The sequence below is a fragment of the Ochlerotatus camptorhynchus genome, unplaced genomic scaffold (genome assembly GCF_037179485.1).
Source record: "Ochlerotatus camptorhynchus isolate MF236.1 unplaced genomic scaffold, CSIRO-AGI_Acam_v1.1 ptg000406l, whole genome shotgun sequence".
NCBI lineage: Eukaryota > Metazoa > Arthropoda > Insecta > Diptera > Culicidae > Ochlerotatus > Ochlerotatus camptorhynchus.
Genome location: NW_027040892.1, coordinates 3,211,975 through 3,239,915, shown reverse-complemented (window position 1 = coordinate 3,239,915; position 27,941 = coordinate 3,211,975). Strand labels below are relative to the sequence as shown.

General features: G+C 38.8%; 1 protein-coding gene across 2 annotated transcripts in view; it reads right to left on the bottom strand.

The window, feature by feature from the left end:
• The window catches only part of LOC135710939 (lachesin-like), a 280,940-nt gene that overhangs the window by 191,603 nt on the left and 61,396 nt on the right, over positions 1 to 27,941 (bottom strand). For both annotated transcript variants that reach the window (XM_065233662.1, XM_065233663.1), the window contains exon 3: positions 15,886 to 16,616. In XM_065233662.1, coding sequence (XP_065089734.1) covers positions 15,886 to 15,946 — 61 coding nt within the window. In that variant the 5' untranslated portion in view covers positions 15,947 to 16,616. The remainder of the gene's footprint in view (positions 1 to 15,885; positions 16,617 to 27,941) is intronic.

Genomic DNA, 27,941 nt, shown 5'->3' with positions numbered 1-27,941 from the left:
CTAAGTACTGCGGAGAGTTACTGGCGAAAGCCAGACTCCTTCATCAGATAAGATATAGTTTTGATGTCTTTGAGTCAGCTACAAAGCTATAATAATATATTTATTAGCTTATATAAACATTATATAATATTACTTACAAATTTGGTAAGTGGTTATTGTAAAACAATTGATTCCCACCGGCACCTCTTCACTACAATATCTTCACGATTGTACTCAGTATTAATTTAAGGATTATAGGTGAACAGATATTAGGGATGATCATTTTTTAAATTGCTCCGTTCTGAGAAGCACAAATTTACGCAATACTACGAACTTCCGAGAAGTTCCTATAATTTCCTAGAAGTTCTGAGAACTTGTGCTATGTTTTGAGAACTTCCAAGATGTTCAACGAGAGACTTTCCAAGTACTTCCGAGTATTTCCGAACAGCTATGAGATCTCCCGGAATGTTCTGAGAAATTCTGAGAACTTCCCTGAGATGCTGATAATTGCCGAGAACTCCATAGAGCTTCCAAAGTCCAGGGATTCTTAGAACTTCTATTTTTTCAGATCTTCACGAAAGTTTATGGACATTTACAGAACTTCTCAGAAGTTATCGGAAGTACTCAGAAACTCTCATTAGTTTTCGCAATTCCTAAGAAGTTCTCAGAACTTTCGAAAAGTTCCGTAAAATTTCGAAATATTCTGAGAAGTTCCAAGAACCTCTGAGAAGTTCCGTGATATTCTGAAAAATTGCTAAATGATCCAAGATCTTAAGCCATGTTCTTAATCTTAAGGGGGGAGTACACTTTGATTTTTGAAACAAATGCATTTTTTTTTTGCTTAAAATGTTCCTTGGGATTTATACTTTATATTAGAAAAGACTCCAAGTCCGCCAGAATATTCCTTACCGCTTTACGAAGCGATTTCTTCAAACATGTACCGGCGCGCTGAGAGAGCAATTTTATCTTTAAACGCGTTTATCTCGAAACGGGGTTTTTCAAACTGGCGTGGGAAATAACTCTAACCAGTTATCATCAAATTTGGATATCGCCTAGGTTTTTTTGTTCAAAATTAAATTTTGCTTAGAAATACGTATCCAAATTTTCGATTTTGTCAAAAATGAAATTTTAATCTACGATTTTGTAAGCATTTTTATGGTGAAAAAATTGACTTTTATTTCTAACCCAAATTTCATTACTAATCAGGATTTTTGTTCGATTTATGTTCCAGGATCAAATGGAAAGGAGTATTTTCTCACGCCGTTTTCCGACTTCCGCGCGAGGACGCCCGCGCGACCTGGTGCACCGGCCACGGGGAGGTGCCAATCGAATTCAAAAAAATACAAATTGTAGTTCGAAGGATGACTAATAAATGGGTTATAACATATTTGCCCTCCCTGAGTGTTTTATTGCTTAAAACAATAACGAAAATGCCTTACGTTTTGGACGTTCAAAGTGTACTACCCCCTTAAGACTTCTGGAGAATTCTGAGAACATCCGAGGAGTTTTGAAAACTTCTGAACACTTCTCAAAATATCCAAGGACTTATGGGAAAATCCAAACAAATTCTAAGAAGATCCGAGAACATCTTATAAGTTCCAAAAACATCTGGGACGTTCCGAAAACTTCTCAGAAAGTTCCGCGAGTTTCTAAAAACTTCCTAGAAGTTCTAAGAACTTCAGCGATGTTCTCAGAAGTTCTGAGAACTTCCAATATGCTCTGAGAATTAACAAAAACTTCTGATAAGTTCCGAGATCTTCTTAAAAGTTTTGTAAATTTCCGAAAACTTTCGAAAAAATTCGGGGAAGATTTAAAAAATTCTAAGATTTTTCGAGAGGTTGTAACGTTGTCCATCTATTTCGATTAGTTTTCCATATGAATGCGGTTTATTTGTTTAGGATAGGTTTCCAATTAAAGATATATCCATCTCCAATGCAATATATTGAATTTATAGCATGGTTCGTTTATTTAATAAATTGCTATAAAATGGTATAATATTTAAATTTCAATGCCTCTTTTCCAATGCAACTTCAAATATATATCAACATTAGGTTACCAATTTATAGAATAATGTTGTTTTTCGAACGAAATCTAAGATGGCTTTAGTGCAAAAACGAACATTCTAGAATGTGATAGAAATGTCAAATGTCATTAGCAGTCGACATTGGCCACTTCCTCTAAAAAACGAGGTCTTTAGTAGCATTTAGGATTCTTCTCGTGCACTTAAAGTTCATAGCGGCTGGTGAGCAGATGTCTAATTAAAAATTCTTCTCAGTGATCTCCGTTTTAGTTTCAATTAAGTTAAAGTTTCGTAGAAACAAAGCCAAGAAGGCACAATTTTCCTGCTCTGGGTGCAGTTTATTGAAAATAATAAAGCGTTCGTCCAACGAGCGCTTTATATACAGGCTTGATTCCTGTCACGACACCACACACTCACGTGTTGACCGCCGTCGCTCGTATGCTCGTTTCGGCCCGCCGTGATCGGTAGTTAAACGGAGTGCTGGTTTCCCATCATCTTAAGGTAACGTCCGAGTGCTTGGGGGTCTTGTGGGAAGGTTTCATTTCGTCCCGTAGTGATCGAGTAGTGGTAGTTCGCGAGGGTCACTCGGCGGGGCACGTTGGCCTTCTTGCGGGATTTCTGGGTTGCTCTGGACGGCCTGCTAACCTCGAAATCGGAAGCTTTCGTCCAGCCGCGCCACCTCCGCACCTTTAGTTCGGCCCTCTTTGAATGCATACGAGCCCTCCGAGGTTGGTGAATACCCACCCTACACCACCTTGTCAGCAAAACCTCGCCGCGGTTCGATGGACCCCTCGACCGTTCCCGTACCTGCCGAGAAGTCAACGCCAGCATAAACCCTGCGCAGGTACGTCACAATATGGCCATTACACTAAAACATTTACACGCCACACACACAAAGTTCAACCCGAATTAGAAAAGATGAATTAAAATGAATTAAAGTTCATTCAAATGAAATAACCTTCTGTTCTGATTTATGCTACGAACCATTCCCTAGGTAAAAGCTTTCCGTTCACTTCGATTCACTTTCGTTTACGTTCACCTCGCTTTTCGTTCTCCTAGTACGCTCACACCTTTAGCGGCGTATGACCGACTGGAAACGTGATTTCTTTTGTTAAATTTTAGAAAGCTCTGTCGGCGTAAGTATCGACCGTTCGTAGACTTCCCTGAGGACTCAATATTTGCTCTTTATAGCATAGTCGGGCAATTCAACACGACCAGTAGTCTCTTGATCTCGAGAGTGGCGCATAAGCTACTGCATTTTAAAAACCTTCTCTTCAAGCGAATTCGACGGACGGTTACAAGGTTCATAGAACTTCTAAGAAGTTTGGTGACTTTTCGAGAAGAACTGAGTACTTCCGGTAAGTTTTGAGAACTTCCGATAATTTTTAAGAACTTCCGATAATTTTTGAGAACTTTATCTATGGTCAGGGAAGTTCTTAGAACTTTCGAGAATTTCCAAGAATTGACAGAAGTTCTGAGTAGTTCTATGAATTGCTGAGAATTTCCCAGAAGTTCTGTTAACTTCAACGATGTTCTGAGAACTTCTAGAATGTTCCGAGAATTTCAAAGAAGTTCCGACATATTCTAACAGCTAACGAGATCTTCCGAGAAGTTATAAAAACGTCTGAGAAGTTCCGATAGTTTACGAAATCTTCCGAGAACTGCAGTGGTTTTCTCACAAATTCCGAGATGTTCCGATAACTTATGAGAAGTTCTATGAACTGACGAGAAGTCCTAAAAAGTTTTGAGAACTTCCGAAATATTCCGAGAACTTCAGAGAAGTTTCGAGAAGTTTTGATAATTCTGTTCTTGGTTCTGAGCACTTTTGGAAAATTCTGAGATCTTCCAAGAAGTTCTGTGAACTTCCGAGAAATTCTGAGAGCTTCCGACCATTTTGAAGAACTTCCGAGAAATTCCATGAACTTTTGAGAATTTCCGAGATGTCATGAGAATTTTTGAGAAGTGTTCCGTGAAATTTCGAGTAATTCGGAAACTTCAGCGATTTCGGCGAAGTGCTGTGCTGGAGTGGGAGCGCTCGGGATGACCACAGATGCGAAAAGTTCCTATCTATACGGGAAAAGTTCATTCCATAGCGGCACACCTTTTCACTGCTCCGACGAGTATGACCCCCGATTTTGGCGACTCATCTGCTTCTTCATATACTCCTGCTCCGTCTCCACGAAATCAGGGTATTAATGGGAAATCCGAGGTATAAATTGAGGATAATACGGCATGGCACATAGCAACATCGAAGATAATACAAGATTGTCGTAATATCCTCGATGGAGCATGCCACCATTAGTGAAGCTTCAAATACTGCGTTCCCTTCGTGCTTTGAACGTAGATCAAGTTCCGTTGAAACTTCTACGAGGTCGAGTGAACGGGAGCGCCTGTTCTGCGGTAAGTCAAATACAATGTCAACAGGAACAGAAACGGTTTCTGCTGCCCAATCTCCCTGTGCCCTAGATGTTCCAACTACGTTCGATGGGATCTTCGGTCGAGCGGACAAGACGTGCTGGTTGAAAGCTGTGAACGATAAACTGGATTCCTTGCACTCCAATAACGTTTGGCGACTTGTGAAGCGTCCTGAGGGAATCAATCCGTTGCGATCGGAATGGGCGTTTCAAGTCAAAGAGGACGAATTTGGCAACCCTATCCACTACAAAGCTCGCTTGGTCGCTAATGGGGTGTTTACATCTGTGCGGATTTGCTAGCGCTAGTGTGCACTGTGTTAAAAAGTAGCCAGCATAATGTTAACAGGGCATCAACATCTACCAGCATGAGATTTCAGGAGCAACTGAAATTCGTGCTAGTTGGCTAGTACACTAGTGCTAACAAATCCGTACAGATGTAAATACCCCATAAAGGATTCCAACAGAAGGCTGGCGTAGACTATGTTGAAACGTATACTCCAGTAGCAAAGCTGAGAACCATAAGGACAGCACTTGCAGTGTCGGTTCAGAAGAAGTTGCACGTCCATCAACTTGATGTCAAAACGGCTTTTCTATATGGTGAACTAAGAGAAAATGTATTTATAGCAGTTCCAAAAGGAGTAGAAGCTCAAAGCAATATGGTGTGCAAACTAGCAAAATCGTTATATGGCCTTAAGCAAAGTTCTCGATGCTGGAACGATGCTGCTGAAGAACAATATCGTCCGTTCCAAACACGACTACTGTTTGTACATCAGGGTGAGCCGAGACGAAATACTCTATGTGATTGTGTACTTGGATACTCTACTCCTGATGGGAGACAACATTGGAATGATAGATCGCTGAAATTCGAGATGTGAGATTGCGGAGAAGTTAGACATTTCCTTGGCATTCGAATTGGCTATCATCGAGAAAAAGAAAGCTACTTCTGACGAAATTTGGAATAGAAAAGTGCAACCCTGTAAAAATTACGATGGAGAAGGGCCTTGCGTTTGCCGAATCGAGCCGTGGTGCTGACCAACCTTACCGCAAGCTGCTTGGCAGTATGATGTACCTTATGCTATGCGTCAGACCTGACATCTGTTATGCTGTTGGACATATGGGAAGATACCAGCAACACCCCAGCGATAGCACCTGGCAAGCTCTGAAGAAGATTGTTAGATACTTGAAGGGGAGATTGTTGTTTCACCACGTGTTGACCGGATATGTAGATGCAGATTTGGCTTCAGTTAGCATCGGTTGAAAATCAATAAGCGGATACCTTTTACGGTCAGTTGGGCAAGCAGAAAATAATAAACTTGACACTAAGTGCTGCGGCATCCGAAGGAATCTGGCTGAAGGGCAACTTGGAGGCCTTAGGTGTACTGTAAGCTGAAGCACCATTCACAATATACGAAGACTAGCATGGATGTATTGCAATGGCAAGTAACACTGAATGTAAACGTGATTAGCACACTGATATCAAGCACCACTTTTTGCAGGACAATGAAATGGCTGGAACTTTTCATGTGGAACCAATAGGAACTAATAGGCTGTTAGCAGATACATTCACAAAGACACTCGAAGCTGGACGATTCCGTGAAATGAGGTCGCTAATAGGATTCGCTGTTTAAGGGGGTTGTTGAAGATCGAAGTAATCAGGAGACCGTACCCTAGTAACCTGTTTGTCTGAAGATATTAACAAATGCAAAGTTTGTTCATTCGTTTTCAAACTCTCGTCCTGTACTGTTATAAATTCAAGAATTTGATGTGTCTACTAGATCCAGCTGTGTCCAACCAGTGACTTTTAGTAAATGCAAGAATGATAAAGAGTTAAGAGAAGAGCATTTTGTTTGCGGAATCCGTGTAGTTCTTGCTCCTTATTGTGTTTTTAACAGCCTGATAAGCTAAGAGAATCAACTACATAAAAATTTAGCAAGAGCTTGAAGTAGCACTTTTATTATTGAATAACGATTCAAAAATACGTAGACAAGCATTGCCTTGACAACAAAGAGTGATTTTTTTCTTGAGTATTCTAGGTCTTCATTGTAAATTTGGTGAGCTCGGAAAATTAGCTTCTCAGTTAAGTTTTAGAATTGAGATGTTGCTGCTATTGCAATTGAGATGAAGATTAACTAGCATAATTTTGGAGGTGAATGTCCTGTTTCTACGGTTTTCCACCGGAGGAATCCGCGTTTGGTTGAGAGTACTATGCGGAATAATTTTCTTGCGAAGCTAGGTTTCAATATGATCTCAAGGGAAAACAAATATAGTGGGATTAAATACAAGGGATTCATGTGTAAGATGTAGAACTGGGTGAATTTCTGTCCCTAGTTCGGTAACAGTCAGAAACGAACTTCTAAGGATTAGAAAATGGCCATTCAAAGGACCTCTTGTCGTATCATGGTGTAAATCGAGGTAAGAAACGAATAAAGAATTTGCTGAAAACTTTAAGCGATTAACCCTTTGTCTGTCAATTTAACCCTTGGCCACTTTGAAAAACTGTAACTTTCTTATTTGTTGATGGATTTTTATTAATTCTTTTGTGAATTGTTGCATCCACCGGAGCTCTGTAATACTAGATAAAATGGAGATGGATCTCTCAGATGGAGGGGTCATTGTAAGAATATACCCAAGAAGTGGCATGTTTTGATGTATGAGATGTTTATATCACAAAATCTCAACCATATAGGATATTGCTTCCTTCTGCAAAGATATGTAAGAATAGAAGAACTATGGATATTTTATGGCATAATTTACTCTCTAGATGACGGTAAGACGAAAATGATCAAGTTGTGCCTTCTTAAATAAACATTACATAACGCCACAGACAAACATACGTTTCTAAAACACTACCGTCATCTGTTGAGTATAATATGCTGGGTAGTACGCTGAATAGATGGCGGTAGTGTGTAAACGTCAAACGCAAGGGTTATTGACTATGTGCGCCGCAGGTGGTACTACCAACTAAAAACATTTAAATTGACCGTTAAATGCGTGTTCGATGAACTAATTGCAAGTGTTACGTCTGTTTGTCTGTGACAACGCCATCATCAAATGGCTCCCGTCTTCAGCAAACTTGATCAGATGGACAAACCCATCCTGAGGTAAACAGTTCAGTTAAGAATTCACTCAACCAGGCAACTCTACTGCCCCTAATCTTATAGTCGACGTAACCACCAACAGCATCACTGGTGGGAAAACGCGTTTTTGTTGTATGCAGCCGAAAAGCAATATTTTGTAACAATTTCATTCAAATAATCTGTCCATTTGGTAAAGATTAACGGTCAGAAGTGGGCCGCTGGGCTTTTATGATTTATTGCTTAATTATTTCATCTCAAAAACGCATACGCCAGGTTATGCGAACAAACATACGTTCTGCTGAAGGTTTATTCGCATAGCTTGGCGTAAAAACCAGGTTACTGTGTTTGAAGTAGTATCAACATTCACGGTCACGTTGACAGATTTTCTCCAAAGCTCGTTAGATTCAGTGATAGTGAAAAGGAATTCAATTTGGAAGAATTAAAATGTCCGGAAGAGGTGCCCTGGATTTACTGCTGACGTATGGTAGTTCCGACTCGGAAGATGAGATTGATCTGGATCTGCTGACTGCGATTACAGACGATATACAACCACAGCCAGCCGTAGCAGCCGCACCGAGGCCAAGGCCACCAACAAAGCGAACCTCGGAAAAAACAGAGCGCTGGGAAAAAAGGTTATCTGACCGGAGGCCCATTTTGAAAGATTGTGGATGCAGAGCAGTGTGTTGCGGCAAAATTGGACGTGACAGAAGATCTGACATCAATTCATGGTTCTGGGGATTGTCGGGAACGGAACAAAAGTCGTTCGTTTTGCAGTTCAGCAAGCGTAGCCCTGTAAAACGACGGCGTGGCCAGGTGAATCCTACTACCCAGAACTTTCGGAGACAATTTTCCTACGATTACCAACTTGAAGACGAAAGAGGAGTACCACATGATGTATGCTGCGCATTCTTCCTGAATACGTTGGGCTACGATATCAAAAGCAGGTTCGTATTTTCTTAGTAACAATAAATATCTAATTAAGGTAATCTTTAATCATGCTAACTTTAGCAACATGATCTATCGATACCACGACCAAGCGCATAAGGATGGAGCACCAGCAGAGAAACGTGGAAGATACACCCGGCCTAGAACTCTTAAAGATACCGTCAAACAAGACATTTTCCGTTACTCACCGACAAACTCGCATTATCGCCGAGAGCACGCACCGCACGCGCTTTATCTGCCGTCTGACCTTTCGGCCCAGAAAATGTACGGTCTATTTAACGAGCGCCAGTTGGATGAAAAGGAAGAAAGTTGCAGTTATGGGTTTTATTGCAAAATGTTGAAGGCATTGAACATAAAATTCACACAGCTTGGACACGAAGAATGTGAACGGTGCCATGCCCATCACATCCACGAAAATCAAACTGGACACTCTACTAAAACAGACAACAACGAGCTAGAAGAAGGATCTTCTACAAACCGGACCGCATGCGAGATGTGTTTGAATTGGAAGGATCATATCGCACGGGCAATTTCGGAGCGGGAGGAGTACGACAGTGATCGGTCGAACGTGACGATGAACGGATCGGTTTTCTCGGTCGATCTTCAAAAGGTAACTTATAAATATGAATTTACGAGTTCAATTTCTTACTCATCATATTAATGCAGGTGGTTCAGCTTCCAAGAATGGAATCCTTTAAGGAGGTCATTTTTTGCAAAAGGATCGTTGCTTGCAATGAAACGTTTGCTCCACTGGGTGGCTCTCGGAACGGTCCCGTTTATGCTTTTTTGTGGAACGATGTGATTGCAGCACGAAAAGCTTATCACATTGCCAGTGTTTTTTACAAATTTTTCTCTTCTCTTGGGTCCAAGTTCGTTATCACTTTGTGGCTTGATAACTGCTCGGCGCAAAATAAGAACTGGAATTTGATGGTCTTGCTGGCCTTGCTTATCAACTCTCCGGCCATTGAAACCCATCAAATTAATTTGAAGTATCTGGAGCCCGGGCATACTTATATGTCAGCGGATTCATTTCATGCATCGATTGAGCGCACGATGAAGCGTGTCCCTCGAGGAGAAGTTTACAGTTTCCCTGATTTCGTTGACTGCGTGGAAAAATCTGGAAGTGACATTAAGCCACAAGTTTTTGTGATGGAACCGGAGGATTTCTTTGAATGTTTATTCCAGTTTAAACAGTCTGTACTAACTAAGCTCAAAGACCGACCAAATATGGCAAACATCAAACATGTCATCTTTACCAGAGGTTCTTTTGACATACAATATTCCTATAACTACAACGACGAAATGAAAACACTACAGATACTGACGAAAAAACAGCTGAAGGAGGTTTCCAAACCGTCATTCAATTTGGTTGATCAGCTTCAACGCCAAACAGAAGCAAGTGGAATCCAAAAATCTCAGAAGGATATTATTATTAAAAAGCTTTTGCCCTTGATGCCGGAGGAGAAACATGACTATTGGATAAATTTGCCAGAGACTGAATCAGGTGAAGATGTTTAGAATGGCGGTGTTGATTTAATCGATGTAAACTTGGACTTAAATATATCATATGTTGAACTGAATATAACGTTGTTGTGACTTCATAAATATGAAGAAAAATTTTCAAAGGAAATAATTTGCAAATCGTTCAATACTTCAGAACAGGTCAATACAAAAATTATCATATTTGAAGAGTGAAAGCGCCTCGAACGCTATAAGAAAAGGTTCAGTACGTTAAACGGCTTGACGGCTTGAGAATGCAAAAGCGTGTAAAAGCAGCTTGAATGATATGGGTTCAAGTGTACATGTGACAAATAGCAGGATTTTTATATTTGAAATATTGCAACCTGTATGGAGGGACGTCATTTTTGCATTGAAACGGCACTTACGCCAAATCGTTTTCTCAATATTACTCACATGTTTCTGAACAAAAAAAAATGAGTTTGCATGTGGAGTTTGCATGTGGAGTTTGCATGTGGAGTTTGTGTATTATATGGTTAAGAATGCGTAGAAACAAAAAAGTGGATTTTGGTCATTGTGGATCTTACGTCAACTATGCAAACATGGGCAGTCTAGTGTGACATTCATTTTAAATTGTGTGCCGTAACTTAACATCTTGTCTAGAATTAAGGTTCCCGTCTTCGGCAAAGTTTTTCAGGTGAACAAGATCTATTTTATGATAAAGATTTTAGTTCAGAATTCACTCACAAGGCAGCGCTAGTGTTACATTTTTTTTATTTAACGTCGGTCTCTGTTCCGCAATCTAGTGCCAATCACCGACGGACATCGATTGCCATCCATTGTGCACGATTACCATCCATTAACGGCAATCGAATGTGCAGGAAGGCAGCTTCCACACCTGCATAGGATATCGCACCCATTCAACACACATGGGCCGGGACCAACGGCTTTACTTCCCTTCCGAAGGAAGACGTGACCAGAGATTTCTATGTCTCAGAAAAATCCCACCGACCTCGGCTGGGATTGAACCCAGATCCACTGGGGTGAGAAAGCAGTCACGCTTACGACTACACCACCGGCGCCGGCTTAGTGTGACATTCATATTGAGTTGTTTGCCTTAACCTAACACATGTGTACTAGATAAAAGGCTACCGTCTTCGGAAAAGTTGTTCAGGTAGACAAAACCTATCCTGAGGTAATGAATTTAGTTCAGACGACATACACCAGACAGTGCTCGTGTGACATTCATTTGTCATTATTTTTCCTAACTTAGCATAAGGACTAGATAGAAGGTTTCCATCTTGGGTAAAGTTGTTCAGATGGACAAGACCTATTCTAACGTAAATATTTCAGCTAAAAATTCACTAATCAGGGAGTGCTAGTGTGACATTGATTTTGAATTGTTTATCCTCCCTCAGATAGACTAGATAGAAGGTTTCCGTTCGCAGCAAAGTTGTCCAGATGAACAAGATCTATTTTTTGGTAAAAAGCTCTAAAAAGAATTCACTCACCAGGTGGCACTCGTGTGACATTCATATTGAATTGTTTACGCTAACTTAACATCTTGACTAGACAGAAGACGCCCGCCTTCGATGAAGTTGTTCAGATATTATAGACCTATTCGATAGTGAACAGGTTTTCATTTTCATTTTGCAGCGTTTGGTGGGGCAATGGGAGCGCAAGTCAATCCAAAGCCGAGGATAAAGGAATGGTAATGGCTGAATAGTCTATGCGGACCACTTGAACGCCATGGGAAAAGGAAGGGATTGAAGAGGTCGGTTATTGGGGGGTTTTGAGGAAATGAACTAGGTGTCTAGATTTGTGCTGCAAAATGTAAAGAAACTCTAAATCCATCTCCCACTGATTCATCCTTTCACATAAATTCCAAATTGATATTTTAAAGCAACCATCAAAATAAACAGACAATATATGAAAAGGTTAGTTGCCTCCCTAAACGGACCCCCCTCCTTTTTTAATCTTATGTCATTAGGCTATCTAAATTTTCGTTTGATGATTATGATATCTCATTAGACTAATTTAATAAATAATTGAAATCTCTAATCTACCCAATCAACCATAACCCATGCTTTATTAAGTACCTGCACTTGTGCATGCTATCCAAAACTTAACGTGTTTCAAGTTGTTTTTGACTTTGATCTATACTTATTATATATCAGTTCGTCCCAGGTCACGCCTTCAAGTGACTAAAATGCTTCACTTTGAAGTTAGTTTCCTAGCTGATTTTTAACTTACATAGGGTATATGCTCCAACTACGCTCACACGTTTCCACTATGTCGCAATACTTATGGGTATGTCACAATAGAAGCACGTCACAGTAGAAATCCAGAGCCATAGTTCAAACACTTATCCCAAATCAAAATGAAGCACATATAAGATTAGTTACAATACCATGTACACAAATGGTTTTTAACATTGTTCCCTGAGTAATACTTCAATGAAAACAACAAAGAAAGCCCGTCACGCCAGTAGAAGGAGCACCGTTGGACACCCTCTAAAATACCTCAATAGCACAACTCCCGTACGAACCCATCTGTGTAAAAATAAATAAAATAAGAGTGATTTGCGGAAAAACCAGCCAGTATCGCACCCAACGTCAGTGCCTAAGCGTACCACGACGCGGCTCTTAAAAAAAGGAGTAACAGGTGTAATAATATCACTTCAGACTAGAACTTTGGTTCTCTCATGCAATGGTTCATCAGAGAGGGAAAGTTCAGAAATCCTCATCGCATGCTCATGACGCCACTCCGCCACGCCATGAGCCAACGACGCCGAACCTAAACCAACCGTCTTCAATGCTCCACTATGAAGCGTTATATTAGGCCCGCCCACCAACGTCCAGGTTAAAAACTAGCCAAGGGAAGAGCTTCATAATAACCCGGAGCATTTCAATTGAATATCCTACTACACAACAATAAGATTAAATACAATTAGATTGGTCTCACCCGATATTCTTGAAATACTTGAAATTTTGAATGAAACATTGACTTCGTGTTGTTAGTTTTCTTGAAGGTCTTGTTCTTAATGCTTGATTTGTCTTTGGCTTCGTATTTCTAAGAATTTACTCTATAAATAGATAAAAAAAAATACACAACGCTTCCCGCCCACAAGCTGTAGACCAAGTGCAGAATATTTGTGATGATACTTTCCAAACGTGCATACCCATAGAAATATAATCCAATTCAATAAAGGATGGATAAAAAACAGATGATTTCCACTGCGACTAAATCCAGCATTCCTACTAAAATATCAAATGCTGTGCTTAATCATTTATTATTAGTACAGAGCAACAAACAATGTACGGTGATGATTAATCTGTCAATATGCTTTTATATGCGGGTTCAAATGCACTTTTGATAAGCATCAACACTGATCTGGCAACACTAGTGTGCATCTTTCCAAAGTGGTAAAGATCCAGATCAGCCCTGGGACCTGGTAGCCTAGTTAAACTACCTCAAGGTTTTGCCAAAGCCCAGGGTCCTATTCGATAGTGAACAGGTTAACGCAGAATTTACTCATGAGTTCGCACTGTTGCTTCACGTTGTTTCGATTTTTTTTTTGATTTCACTTGACAACTTTGCTTGATAGAAAGTTTCTACTGTCAGCCAAGTTTCTAGGATCATTTAAAACAATTATATGGTAATCATCATAGTTTAAAATTCATACCTCAAGGATCACTGGAGCGTCACATTGCTAAAATGTTTTGCTTTTATTGAATCCATACCAAAAAATTCAAATATATGCGGTAATTATCCAGGAAACAGCAAAATCCCAAATGTTATAAAACTGTGTCAGCCACGCAGCTGGGTCTCGTTTTCTATTATGTACGAAAATGTAGTGTAAATGTAAGAAAAAACAGTTTAGATATGTCGTTACATTTATGTCTCGCTACAGTTTAATTTGTTTTGGATTGTGGTAGGTGCTGATAAAAAAATGTTAAATTTTCAAATGTACTATAGCAAACATAGCATTGGTTAAAGAAAATAATTAAATGTGAATTTCACACTAGCGCCGCCTGTTGAATGAATTCTGAGCTGATGTCTCGACCATATAATAGGTCTTGTTCGTGGAAGCCGTGGCATCTTTCATGATGCTTAATTTCTCGAGTTCCCTGGACATAGAGTATGATTGTACTTAGAAATTGGTGACCGACAATAGTCACACTTACTTTTTTTTAGGCCCGCCAACACACCCCCACACCAAAGAGCTCGCACTGAGAGCCCCCTGGTAGTGGACTTCCCAATTTTTTTTAACGTTGCAAGAGAAAACATAATGATGTATAAATATAACACTACTAATTTTAAACAACAATCATTAACAAAGTTAGGATGTACCCAGTGGAACAAAGTTCCTTTGAAGGGATCCTCAACACATAAACAATTCAATTAATTAATATTTACAATTTAATATCTTAAGCTTAGCGTAAAGAGTGCAAATTTTATTATTATAAATCGATAGTTGACACGAATTTATATCAAGAACACGTTGTTTTTGGATTCATAGTATCGCTTTAAACAAGTTTTGAAAAGTAATCGGTTGTTTAAGTTTTTCAAACATTCCGGAAGTGCATTGTACACAGATGTGAATGCTCTTCAACGTATTAGGTTATTCGCATACCGAATGTTATGATCGTGATTTGTGTTCTGTAAAATGAGGTTACGATGCATGTTGGAATTTTTTAGCGAATCATGTAAACAAACAAGACTGTAACTTGCACAAACCGCGTAACGGGAGAATACTGTGCGAATTATTTTCGTAGAGTTGCAGAGTGGAAAACAATTGTGGAAGGTGATAGATGATTTTCATGCAGCTATTTTGTTTTAGTTTAGCCTTGCAAACATGTCCCCAAACTATGATTAAGTACTGATGAGAATGAATACAGCCATCATAAAAAGTTAGAAGAGCGTTCCTAGGCACAAATTTACTAACATGATACATTAGGCCACATATAGATGATACCTTGCGTTGTACATGTTCTATATGATCCCCTCAAGAGAGTGTAGGGTCTAATACCAAGCCCAAATATTTAAAACTTGATACTTTCTCTATAACGTTAGACCCAATTGACGGACTGTTGCGTGGAGAAATTTTTTCCTCGGTGGGTGGAACACCATATATTTAGTCTTTGATAAGTTTAACGAAAGTAAGTTAGTATCAAAGTATCTCGTGAGTGCCTGTAAATCATCGTTCATGCAGGAAAGGATAGATACACTATCCTGATTTGGGAAAAAAAAGGTGCAGTATCGTCAGCAAATAATTTAGCTATTCCCTTAAGAGGTAAATTTCCTATATCGAGGCCTAGTATTACTACCTTGTTGAAACTCTTTATTTACTGATCGGAGAGTGAAAAGTTTAAAGAGACATAAAAATGATTTCCAGAAACCACCAAAATTTCAGCACCCGGAATGGGAAGAGCAGCAGTTTGTAAGTACATCGAAGTTGTGTCACCCCTTGGCATCAGCTCTGTTCTGAACGACAGACACTTCGGACTAGATTGACTCTATCCATTGTTCGGAACCTTGCTTCGTATCATTAATCACTGACCTTCACCGATTTCCATAGGACAAAAAGCCACATTTGACCACGCGAGAGCCGAAAGTCTCCTTCGAATTGATTATCCCACTAAGTGCCATTTATCCTCGAATAAACCCGGTTAATGGAACGTAAATAAAGCGTTTTTCCCTCCATTCAACAAGCACCCGGACAAATGACCACCCGGAAGATGGAAATCCGGAAATGAATCAAATCTACCGCCGTCACCGCCGAGTAATCCACCACACGAGACCGTATATTTTATCTCAATTGCGAGATTATTTCATCGTTAGGCAGTTTTTACCGTCGTCCAGCTGCGGCACTAGCCGAGGCTGCCGGTCCCCTTGACGCAGCGCCAAATTGTACAATAAAAATAAATATTATATTTTCTCGGAATATTTCAAACCCAAGGTACGAAAGAAGAAAAAAATGTATCCTTACCGTAAGCCGTTTCCTGGGCGAAGAGAAAGAATAGTAAAATATGACACACACATCCGGCCATTATTTTCCACCTTTAGTGCGCCGGGCGTCTTCCTTTCCTGAATGTTTTCGTGGCCTGCGGACAAATTTTCTTTCCACTTCCTACCCTCTCTCCCGCAATCCACCTCACTATCTGACGGCGACCCGAGATCCCCGGAATCTCGGAAGGGGATTTCCGGTTTCAAACTTCGGGCTGCTTTTTCTTCTTATGCTCGTTCTTCTTCGTTTTCAGAAGTGGTTTGCTGTACACCGACTGCCGTTGTGGTTATTGTTATAAAATTTACCCCCTTACTTCCGCTCCTTCACTTCTTCGACACTGACAACTTTTCTCACTTCTGGCAGACGGCCAACACAAACACCCTCATGGATGGCAGCAGAGCAGACAGGTGGGGACGCCTATGATCCCCCGGAGGCTGGTTTCACTATTTACTGAGCTGCTGCTCTCTTGTCTGGGAACGAATCGCTCCTCAGATCACTCGGTGCACACTTCAGCTGCAGGATATATTCCGAAAACCAAACAATCTCACACATCTACACGGGTTACTGCTTTATGATTACGTGTATTACTATTATTGTTATTCCTTTCTCGTGAGTAGAGTGTGGGACTTATATTATTATTTCTCACTGCTGTTTCTTTACGATTGTTTGCACTGCTATCGGTTTATCTAGGTGCGCTGGTTAGTCGGGGGGATCTAGAAAAAATGTGGGACACAATGGCATATTGTTGAATGCACAGCAGCACACAGGTAGATGCATACGGACGAGTGCCGGTGTGTATTCAACAGAAATTGCATTCATAAACCACGATGATGGAGGGAACCATGGGTTCTTTGGATGTTTGGTGGAGCGATGTTGTAGTGTACATCTTGGGCAACATTTTGAACGAATTTTAGGTGTCGTGCTCAAGAGCTGTTTTCATTTTTGGCGAACGTGGAATGATTTCGAACAGTGGAGGACAGTGATGCCAGGTTCGTATGATTGCTCACTTTCAACATCTATTAAATTTTTATGCTGCCGTGTTCTAGCAGAACTATCCATCTAACCTCTTCAGACCTTTCTCTAGCTAATAAAATATCACATGGAGCTTGTTAGATAGCATTTCCAACCAATTTTGAAAAATTCTTAAGTAACTTGTGATTTAATCTGGAATAAACGATCTCTAGGTTTTGGAGCTTCTTGAAGATTCTCGCTATTTCCCGGAATTAACCACTTCATTCGAGCAGCTAAAATGACGGTTACTACCACTTGAACTTTGAAATTAAACATTATTTTGTTATTTTTTTCTTTTAGAATCACGAGAAAAGTAGCCAACATTTGTGCGTTTCATAAAAAATATAAATCAGGTCCAGTTTTGTGAAATCGCTGGTAGAAAGTCACGCCAAAACTGCTTGACAAAGTGGTCAATTTAATGGAACTGCCATAAAATACCGTAAAACGGGGTCAATATGATCTGCGGGGCGTGTTTGATAACTGATGTTTCTCAATATTTATTTTCAAGTGAAATTTTTTTGTTGATTCAGGATGTAATAATGCATCCCAAGTAACAATTCAACAACCATTTGGCATCCACTCTGTTTTATGACGATTTTATAATGGCAATGAATAATCCATTTTGATGAAATATATCATTTCACATCGTAAATGATTCCTGCTTAGTAATTCAGCTTTTTGCTGTTTTAAAAACCTTTTAAAGATTGGCGACAAAGTCAAACATTGTATTGTTTATAAACAAATTTAAAGCAGCTCCCAATCCCTCCAAAAACTGTTTTGTTATTCAATCGTTAACTTCATTAGCATTTTTTTTTATAAATTTCTTGATAAAATATTCTATAAATGTGTTCTATCATTATAAAGGCAAACATTAAATCATTAGCTTTCAAATTAGAGCAAAAAGCATGCATTGCTGCTTTTAAGGATTTTCAAAGTGTATCAAATCCCCAATTACTATGTTTACATAATGAACTTAAAACATGGGTCCTCATAGATAATTTAAGTCAAATTTATGATAAGGAATAATCGAAGGATAGACGAAGTAGGATGATAAATTCAAGCGATGCTAACGACCGAAGGGAAATTAATTTCAGCGAATTTTACTTCTTTAGAAGAACCAGCACGTCCATCAACGACAAAACATCATAAATAAATTCGGCTAAGCTTAATGATCGATCTGAAGATTATTTTTTTCTCAATGTGAAATAATAAGCTAAATCGACGTGTTCAGAGGGTGAATTTATTTTCTTCGAAGTTGTCACGTACATTTCAAATAAGATTTATTGTGCCACCTTAAACTAGGTCACTTTATGAGAACGATTTTAATATTTTTTTTTATTCTTTCTGAATTTTTTGATGTTTTCGAAAAATTCCAGAAGTTTTCGAATCTTTTCTCAATGTTTCACTATTTTTGGAGGTTCTCGGAGGCGAACCAGCCTAAGGCTGAAAGCCTCCTAAATAAAGCTAAATTAATTAATTAATTATTTTTGGAGGTTTTTGGACCTTCTTTGAACATATCCGAAGCATATCTCTTTATAAGATCTTATTTTATGTCTAGTAAAGTTTGTGAAATGTTCATGAAGCTTAGGAACTATTCTTTGATCTTCATCTAAGTTCATGAAATTTTCCTGCACTGCACTGAAGTGCTAGACTTTTCTGTAGCTCTTGGATCTTTCCTGCGGGTTTTGACGTAGGACTACGTCTTTAATTTCTATATGGGGGTACACTTTGTGAAAACCGAAAATGGAACATGTAACAAATTAAGAAAGATTTTGAACGTTAATAACTCAGCTGCCCCTGGTTCATTACTTTTATCACCAATCGATCATAAATACGGCTACGCATCGATAACAATGCCTCCGAATGTTGATTTTCGACAAGAAACTATTGAAAAACTGGTAAATGTCCAGCATTGTCCAAAAGCGTCGAATTAACTAAAAAATCCACCAATTACCTACAGGCATATGCTGCTTCCCCAGCACAGTCGTCGGAGAGTAGTAAGTAGACGAAACAAGTCGAAGTGGCATTCGCCTCCGATCTTCGGGCGCGTGCGAATAGTGAGGATGGAATTGCGTAATATTTTGCACACTCATCGCCATACTCAGAACCACACGCTCCCAACGACCACACCACTGTGTGGTGGTGTTCGGTCGTCGAAATTAGTAGCAGCAGTAGCAGTGCTTTCGACGTGTGGCGTTGAAAATTGTTCTCGAGTAACAACGAAAGGCTGCCTGCAAGCAGCGAGCTGCAGAGCCCACATAAGCAACCATCAAAGGAGGAAGAAGCTGCACCGCTATGCTAAGGATCGGAAATAGTAGCTCTTCGTGAGACGCTGCGGGTCGGTCATCTATGCCAAGCGTGTCACCCTCGCTCCAAACGACATACAGCTCGACAGCCTCATCCGTGTTGAACACCCAGCTCAAAATTACTCAACCATCACTACAAAACGGTCCTGTTCAGGGCCAACAAAAATTTGTTAAAGAGTATTATTTAGACTTTGGTCAAGGTCATCAGTTCCCGCAAGCAGCTAGCTATCAAGGCTCAACCTATCTATAGAAGGTGTGGAAGTGTAGGCCTGAATATATTGGTGCAATTGGTTTTTCCTCGGCTTTTATTCCGCACGATTCGTTTCTTTCGTTTAATCAATCATCTTTGTAGTGACGTCGAAAAAATTGTTTCAATCGGCGCTTACATATGAAATTTAATATGGATTATATAATTTTTTGTATGTTACCAAAATTTATGAAGTGGCAAACCAAAATGTTGAGATAATTTATTGATTATTGAAATATCACACTGTATACCATGAAAAAGCAGCCTGTTTGTGAGTTTTGGTTTTCAAGTAAGGAGTTATCATAAAAAACAAATCGCCAGCTGGTATTTCCCGGCGACTTTACAAATAAATAAAATCAAACAAAATCATCATGCAGAACTAGCTAGGATTTGTTTTACTTCATATTTCACAAAATTGCTTTCGAGAGTTAAGACATCGTCTCCCGCAAAGTTTACATTTTTCCCTCTACCAACACATACATCAGGGCTAGATAGATCTCCACAGGATCTATAGATTCCACGCTATTTCAAAAAACCAAAATGCACAGCATTACGAAAAGAGGTCAGGTTTCGACCAATAGCAGATAGATTTTAATTCTAAACAAGGCAAACGATTGGAAATTTATCTACCAATCTGCTAAAATGAACATTTATTTAATTTTCAATATGTCACTATTGAAAAATACCAAATGTCCAACTGTTGCAATGGTGATCAAAATTATCACCGAATGTCTGAAAACAGCGCATTCCCTAACACAGACTTAAAAATCGAATTCGATGCGGACCCACTGAACGGTGCTCATTCAATCATTTTGAATAACAAAAATGTTTTAGGAAATTATGGAATAATACGATATTATGATGGTATTTTGTATGTGTAAGGAACAAGACAAATTTTTAAAGTTTGTGTTTGACATAGGTCACTGGTTCATATCCGGCTCGAAGGACCAGGCAGCATCACAAGATGGCGGCGCTGCCATTCAACAACTGGCACAGCAACAGGCAGAATTCATTCGACTGATTTCTACCAGCTTCAACACGGCGGCCAACGCAAGCAGCAGTTCAACGGTTGTCGCCCATAATGCTTCTCCACACATTAACCTGCAAATTTAGCTTTGACAGAGCCACAATGAGCGATTTTCTGATCGCCTCTTCGCGAAGAGTGAAGAGTGAAGAGTGGGTGAGATAAATGACAAAATCGCTTATTGCGACTCTCATGCAGCAACATTGGCTGGTATTATGTGTCAAACACAAACTCCACAATCTTTTCTTGTTGCTTACACAAACAAAATATTATTATAATATCTTATTATTCCATAATTTTATAAAACATTTTTTTAGCCAAAATGAATGGAAGGAACCCTGACCGTAAGTGGTGGTGTCCAGTCCAGCAGCAGCAGGAGTGCTTTCAACAACAACAACAACGAAAGGCTGCCTGCAAGCAGCGAGCTGCAGAGCTCATATGAGTAACCATAGAGAAGGAGGAAGAAGTCCCACCGCTAGGCTAGGATCGGAATCAGTAGCTTGTCGTGCTCAGTTCAGCATTACTCAACCATCACTACAAAACGGTCCTTTTCAGGGCCACCAAAAATTTGTTAAGAGTATTATTTGGACATTTGTCAAGGTCATCAGTTCCCGCAAGCAGCTAGCTACCAAGGCTCAACCTGGTCTCTATAGAAGGTGTGGAATTGTAGGCCCGAATGAATTGGTGAGATTAATCATCGTCCGACCATTTTCCAGAAGACGCTGGTAGGAAGTGTTAAAAATCCATATAGAATTTGAGAGAAGTGGGAATAATTCGCTTTTGGTGTAAATTTAGTCCCCAGAAAGCCAATAAAATCAAATTTGTGAGAAAATTAGCTCTCACGAGTTCAATCTCTCGAAGTCCCTTCTTTTTTTACATATTCTTCACAAATGATACTTACCGCCCCGCGCCATTCATATCTAGATAGAGCTGGAATTAGGGCCTAACAGCTTTTGTAAACAATGACTTCTATCGATGATTTCTAGAAACTCAAGGCTCACCCACGCAAACCAACCTCCTCAGCGGGTAGGGAAAGACTTTCCCTATCCGATGGTTATGTTGGTCCGCATGGGCGTGCCTTTAGTTCCTAGAAATCATCGATAGAAGTCATTGTTTACAAAAGCTGTTAGGCCCTAATTCCAGCTCTATCTAGATATAATTCGGAAGGCAATCCTGTGAGGGGTGAATTGAATACACTTTAATACCAAAATGCACAAAACTTAAAAATTGATAAATAACAAAAAAAATCCAAATACACCTTTTAAAGTCGGGTAGATGAATCGAAAATACTCAAGTTGACAGTCCCTTGGATTCTCTTCATCAACTTTCTCTTTGAAATAAATACTATAAATTTGATATGCTTACAAATAAAAAACGGAATGAGTTAAGATAATTGATGATTGATCAATTAAAAGAACTAAATGTTCACATTTGTTTCGTCCACTAGCGGTCCTACGTCAAGCTTCCGTTCGTGCCCCTAGGCACAGACCCTTCTACTTTTTAAAGATCTCTTTGAACTTCCCTGATTTTTTTCTGAAGTTCCCTGAATGTCTAAAATGTTTTATTGATGTTTTACTGAACTTAATGGAACTGGCCTGAAGTTCTCCATTATGTGCCATGTAAGCAAAACGTTTAAGAATCGACCATTCACACCCGAAAATATTTTAAACATTTTGGATTGTGTGCTCTCATGTTAGCTCTTGTTAGCGAATTCTAAAATAAAACCGTAAAACAATATTATCTCTATTTATTTCCACTTAAGTAATTTTGGTATAGGTCGGAGACGAGCCAGCCAACGGCTGAAAGTCTCCTTAATAAAGATATAAAAAAAAATTTGGTATCTGTCATGTACTTCGTATTTCGTGAAGTGAAGTGCCTTAATAAAGAGTTGTATAGATGTTTCTCTTTTACTTTACAAATCTTAGCTTGGTTATTAGTTAGATAGCTTCTGATACTGCACGTTGCAGTTTCATTTTGGATGAGGAAGTTAGATTTTGATAAGTCTTCACAGGGAATGACACTGATGAAGACTGCACATTGTAGTTTAAATACGTATCGGTTATGGGTATCAAAATTAATTAAGTGGAATTAAATGGAAGATATCCTTGTTTTTTGCACTGTGAAAATTTTAAATAGAAAGTAGAAAGCGAGCAAAGGACAATTTTGAGGAAGGTGCGAATCGGATCGAGCATTCATTTTATCAATCCCACCCGTGGGTGAAGGGCGGTGAGAGGTATTTCCCTTTGCCACCACTGGCAAAAGGAATGATCGCCGATTCGCTCATGTACCCCCTATGTGCGAGAACTGTTCTATCGATTGTGGCACGCTCAAGTCACTATCTGACGTAAGTATCTAGTCGATGGTTTTGAAATTGCAGCTATTGTTTTCCTCTGACACAATCTGTTTGCTTCTGAACTGATTGTATCTAAGGGGCACAAACAAATTATTTTAGAATCTTATTCTACTACTCCTCTGACTAAAAACAAATCGTACGACAGTTAATTTAAGTAGCTACGCAGTAAAAGCACCGGTTGGAAACTCACGATTTAAAATTGGCTCACTACTTGATTAGCCTATTGGTATCAAGCAAATCGATTGACGTACCCCATTCTAGTTTAAATTCTAGTACTACACTAGGTTTGTTTTGATTCGCTATGAAAGTTTGACAGATGAAATGAGGGTTTCGTGGATTTTCCTATGTTTCGAGGGGTGCATCAATTAGCTTGGGACCGAAGAGGGTACCACCTTCTAGTCATTGAGTTACCTCTATAGTAAAAAAACAATGTTTCAAGGTATATGAATCAAGATTATAACATTAGAATACAAAACATGACAACATATGTCTCATTGTGGATCATACCTATTAATTAATTGGTACACCTTTTGAATGGTTTTGTTAAAATTTTCATAATATATGGATCATATTGTTATTATGTGTGAATCACTCACACTTTTTTTCGGATTTTCACCGAGGTTTTATGGATCATTTGGATGTTTTTTTAAGAAGCGGTTGAAAATTTTATCTACTATAAAGGTACATACTTAGGGCTGCCATAAATATTGCTCCATTCTTGTGATGAAAACAATCGATTGAAAAATAATCCGTCGATTTAAAAAAAAAAATAGTTGAGAATATTTCTGACATTTTAAAGAAGCTTTAAGAAATTAAGGGAAGTTCAGTTCTCTTTTTTAGAAGTTTAAAAAATAGCAGTGAAGTTCCGAGAAGTTCAGAGCAGTTCCGTGAACTTAAAAAAAAAAGTAGGAACTGCATAAACATCAACTTCGAGAAACTCCAGAATACGTCAGGTAAGTTAAAGAACACTGTTTGCGAGCAACATAAAATAACGGACGCAACCAACCGCACTGACTGAGTTTTAGGTATTTCACGGGGCTACCAATTGGTTGATTGTGGTGGCTAGTTCGGCTAGTGATCGGTCGACCGAGGTGAACCCCGTACGGAAGAGTTATCATTTTTTTAGTTTAAGTAATTATAGTGCCTAGCAATAAAATTCTATGTAGTGTCTCTTAAATTAAAAAAAAAAGTGTTTTCGCTACAATCGTTGTTCAGTGTCTAAACTATATGTGGAAATGATGATCTGCGGATGACGGGCAAAGGAGTCTAAAAGGGATATGGATTGGTTAAGAACAATTCAAGGGAAACGAACGCAAATTTCACAAGAAAGTGGGGTTATTCATGGAACTGCCGTGGAGTTCTCAGAACTCTCCCAAAGCTCTTTGACCTTTTTCCTAAAGTCATAAAGCTTTGGGAGAGTTCTGAGAACTTCACGGCAGCACCATGAAAACCTGAACATTTTGGAATCTTCAGGAATATTACTTCAAGAAAATTTTAAGAGTTTTACAGATGATCAGAAGAGCAAATTCCATAAAAATTCAAAAAGTTGGGAGCCCCATTAACGTCAGAGAAATTTCAGGGAGCTTTACTACAGCAACGAGAACTTCATAACATATTTGAAACATTGTGTTGGTTCCATGGACATCCGAAAAAATACGGGAACCTTCAAGAAGTTGCGATTAAAATTCCAAAAAATCCAGAGAGCTCTAAGAACTTCCAGAACTACGAGGAAGTTTTAAGATCCTTTATATTAGTTTCCGATAGCTTCAGGGCAGTTCCATAGATGTCAGGAACATTTCGTGAACTTCAGTGAAGATCAAAGAGCCTTATGACTGTTGCATTAAATTCAGGAAAATTGCAGGAACTGCACAGAAGTGGCCAAAAAAATCAAATGAGTTTTAAAGTAAGTTTCTTGAACTTCAAGGTAGTTCTGAGGCTTTCAGGACGGTTCCATGAATATCATGGAAATTCTAGCTCTTCTTTGAATTTTAAAGTAGTTCCATTAAATTCATGAAAATAGTGAGAAATGATCTTCAAGAAGTTCCAAAAATTAAAGATCGTACAGAGAATAAGGAAATTAAAAAAAAAACTAAAATATTAGATGAATGAAGTAATGAAATTGGGTTTTTAGCGGAATGCTTAAATAAAACAGCAAAAAAAGGGTTATCTTCCATTTAATTCCACTTAATTAATTTTGGTATCCATGACAGATACGTATTTCGACTACAATGTGCAGTCTTCATCAGTGTCATTCCCACTAAAGAACTTATCAAAATTTAACCCCCTTTAGTACTCATCTCCTAGGTAAAGAAGTCAAGATCACAGGTATAATAATGAAACTACAATGTGTTGAATCGGAACCTACCTAACTAATAAAAACCAAAGATTTAAGTAAAGTAAAGGAGAAAAATCTACACAACTCTCTAGTAAGGAAAATCCCAAAGGCTTGGTTAGCCATAATTTTTACCTAGGAGATGAGTCCTTAAGGGGGTTAGATTTTGATAAATTCTTTAGTGGGAATGACAATAATGAAGACTGCACATTGTAGTCGAAATACGTATCTGAATTAAGTGGAATTAATTGGAAGATAACCCTTTTTTTGCTGTTTTATGTAAAATATTAGGAAAATTCACCAAAGCTCCGCGATATTCATAGAAGAGCAGAAAATGCCAGGATGTTTAGAGATCTTCAAGACATTTTAAATAATTTTAGGCTCCTGCCATCAGAAGAATGGCGAGAACTTCAGGGAAGTTTTAACTTAATGGCACATACATTTGAGGATCTCTAAAGAAGACCCCAAGAATAAAAGGAAATACTTGGGATTTCTGAGAAATTTAATGAACAGACTGCGTGATTTAGGGAAGTTGTGGGAACTTCTGTGACATTTTGGGAAGCTGCGAGAAATTTAAGGCAGCTCCAGCGAAACTGCAAGAACTTTTGAGAAGATCTAAGAACTTCAGGGATAGAACGTCGGGGAAGTCATGAAAATTCCTGTGAAATTGTGGAAGCTGCCCTAGTAGCACACTTGTCACAAATCAATTGTAGAAACTTATATACGACTTATTTCAGTAATAAACAAGTTGCTGGAACTTATTGTGACGAAAGTGTGCTACTCGGATGTAATAAAATTCTATGAACATCAGGAAAGCTTGGTAAAGATATCTTCAGTGATCTTAAGAGCAGTCCCAATGGCTTCGGGAAAGTCCCGACATTTGGGGTTGTTTAAAGATCTGTAGTGGTTTGTTTCGATAAATGCAGGACAGCTTCATGAATTAAAGGAACATTTCTAGAATCTTTATGAAGTTCCGAAACTGTTTGGAAGAACTCTTGAACAGTTTAGATACCATCAAATATATTTTTAAAACCTCTTCTTCTTGTTATTTGCATTCCAAACTTACTTCTCATCGTATATTAGCTTCTTGCGTGGTCTCAACTTAATGTTTTAGATGCACTGTCACAGTTATTAATTGTGAACTTTCGATGCCTGTACTATTTTTGCATTAGTTTAATTGTGTGGCAGTACTTCCATACTCTATACCCAGGCAAGTCAAGACATTTTACAACCCGAAAAATTCCTGCGCCTTTATCGACTGACCTAAAGGAGGACCCTAATTTCTGGGACTTGTTGTCAGTGATTTTCAGGAAATTTAATATATTGACAGTTTCATTTATTTCAGGCCGCCAATAGCAAGAACTACAGGATAAATTCTAGGTATTTGGAGTAGCTTCGAGATTACCTGGAAAAACCAGTGTGCCTTAGGGTAATTCAATTAACTTCAAGGAATTTCAAAATCTTCAGGGAACTTCAGAGAAGTTTTGATATATTTAGGCTTGTTCACCATGTTGAGGGTTGTTCTTAGCACTGCAAGGAAGATTAAAGAATTTCAGAGCAGTTACATTAATTACTGCAGGAGAATTCATGAATTTTCCTTTTTCCTTGATTTGTTTGCCGTCGATCTTGTTTTCCGAACTGAGCACCAATGCTACCGGCACCAGGAAGACAGCTCCCACACCTGGACCCTACCTATTGATCTATAAACTAATGAACCGGTTATAAACGGGTTTACTTCCCTTCCAAAGGTCAGATCATAGATTGTATGCTTCAGAAAATCCCGACGGCGCCGATTGAGTTTGATCCTAGGTCTTTTGGAGTGAGAGACTGTTACGCTTACCACAACACCACTAGTGCTGCTATTCATAAAGTTTCGAGGAATTATGCTAAATTCAGACCATGTCATGCGAAGTTACATGAATTTAAGGAAAATTGTCAGAATGTTAGAGGAGTTCCAACAACTTCTTGACAATTCATGGAACTTCATAATGAGGGAACAAAAACTTCAAGTAAAAGGGATGGGCCCGGCGTAATGCTTTGCTTTCATACCTTTCACGTGTTGAAATTTAAAAAAATTCTGATAAATTCAGGAAGAAGTTAAGGTAAATTTTTGTTATTAGGGAGGCTTTTAGCGGATTCAGGAAGAATTTAAGATGATTATTAATATTAAATGGTAATACAAAAAAGCACCGAAAACTTCAGAATAGTCTGTAGATTTTGGCGGTGGATGTGGCACAAACAGTAGCTCCAGGATTTTTTTTTGAATCAACCTTCTCCGTATGAAAATTTGCGTAATTAATTGCTGTAAAAATTCGGCCATTTTAGATCTTGTAAAATTTTCAAAGTGGTACCCTTGAAATTTAAAACAAAATTTTTGCATGGAGAAGACATTTCTGATCGAAATGACGTCTGAAACAAAGTTTTTGAGGAAAATGATGTCTTGCTGGCAAAACATAAAGCTCAATTCACTTAAAATCTGGATGCACTGCTAATTTTGTAACAGTGGTCCTAGTGGTCGATTCTTGAATGTTTTCACGGCAAATTGTTTGGGAAGCTTTCCTCTTCCAGTGGTAAAAGTTTAATTACGATTCATTTAGATTTAAAAAAGTTGTGACAGATGTAAGCCGAAAGAAAGAAATTAATTTTGGACACCCACGTTGAAAATCCAACGTGGTCAGGTTTAAAAATTGCGAAATCGTTGAATTTTGCTAAATTCGCCGTGGTCCTCAAACGTTTCCGTGAGCCAAAAACTATTGTTCGGAAGG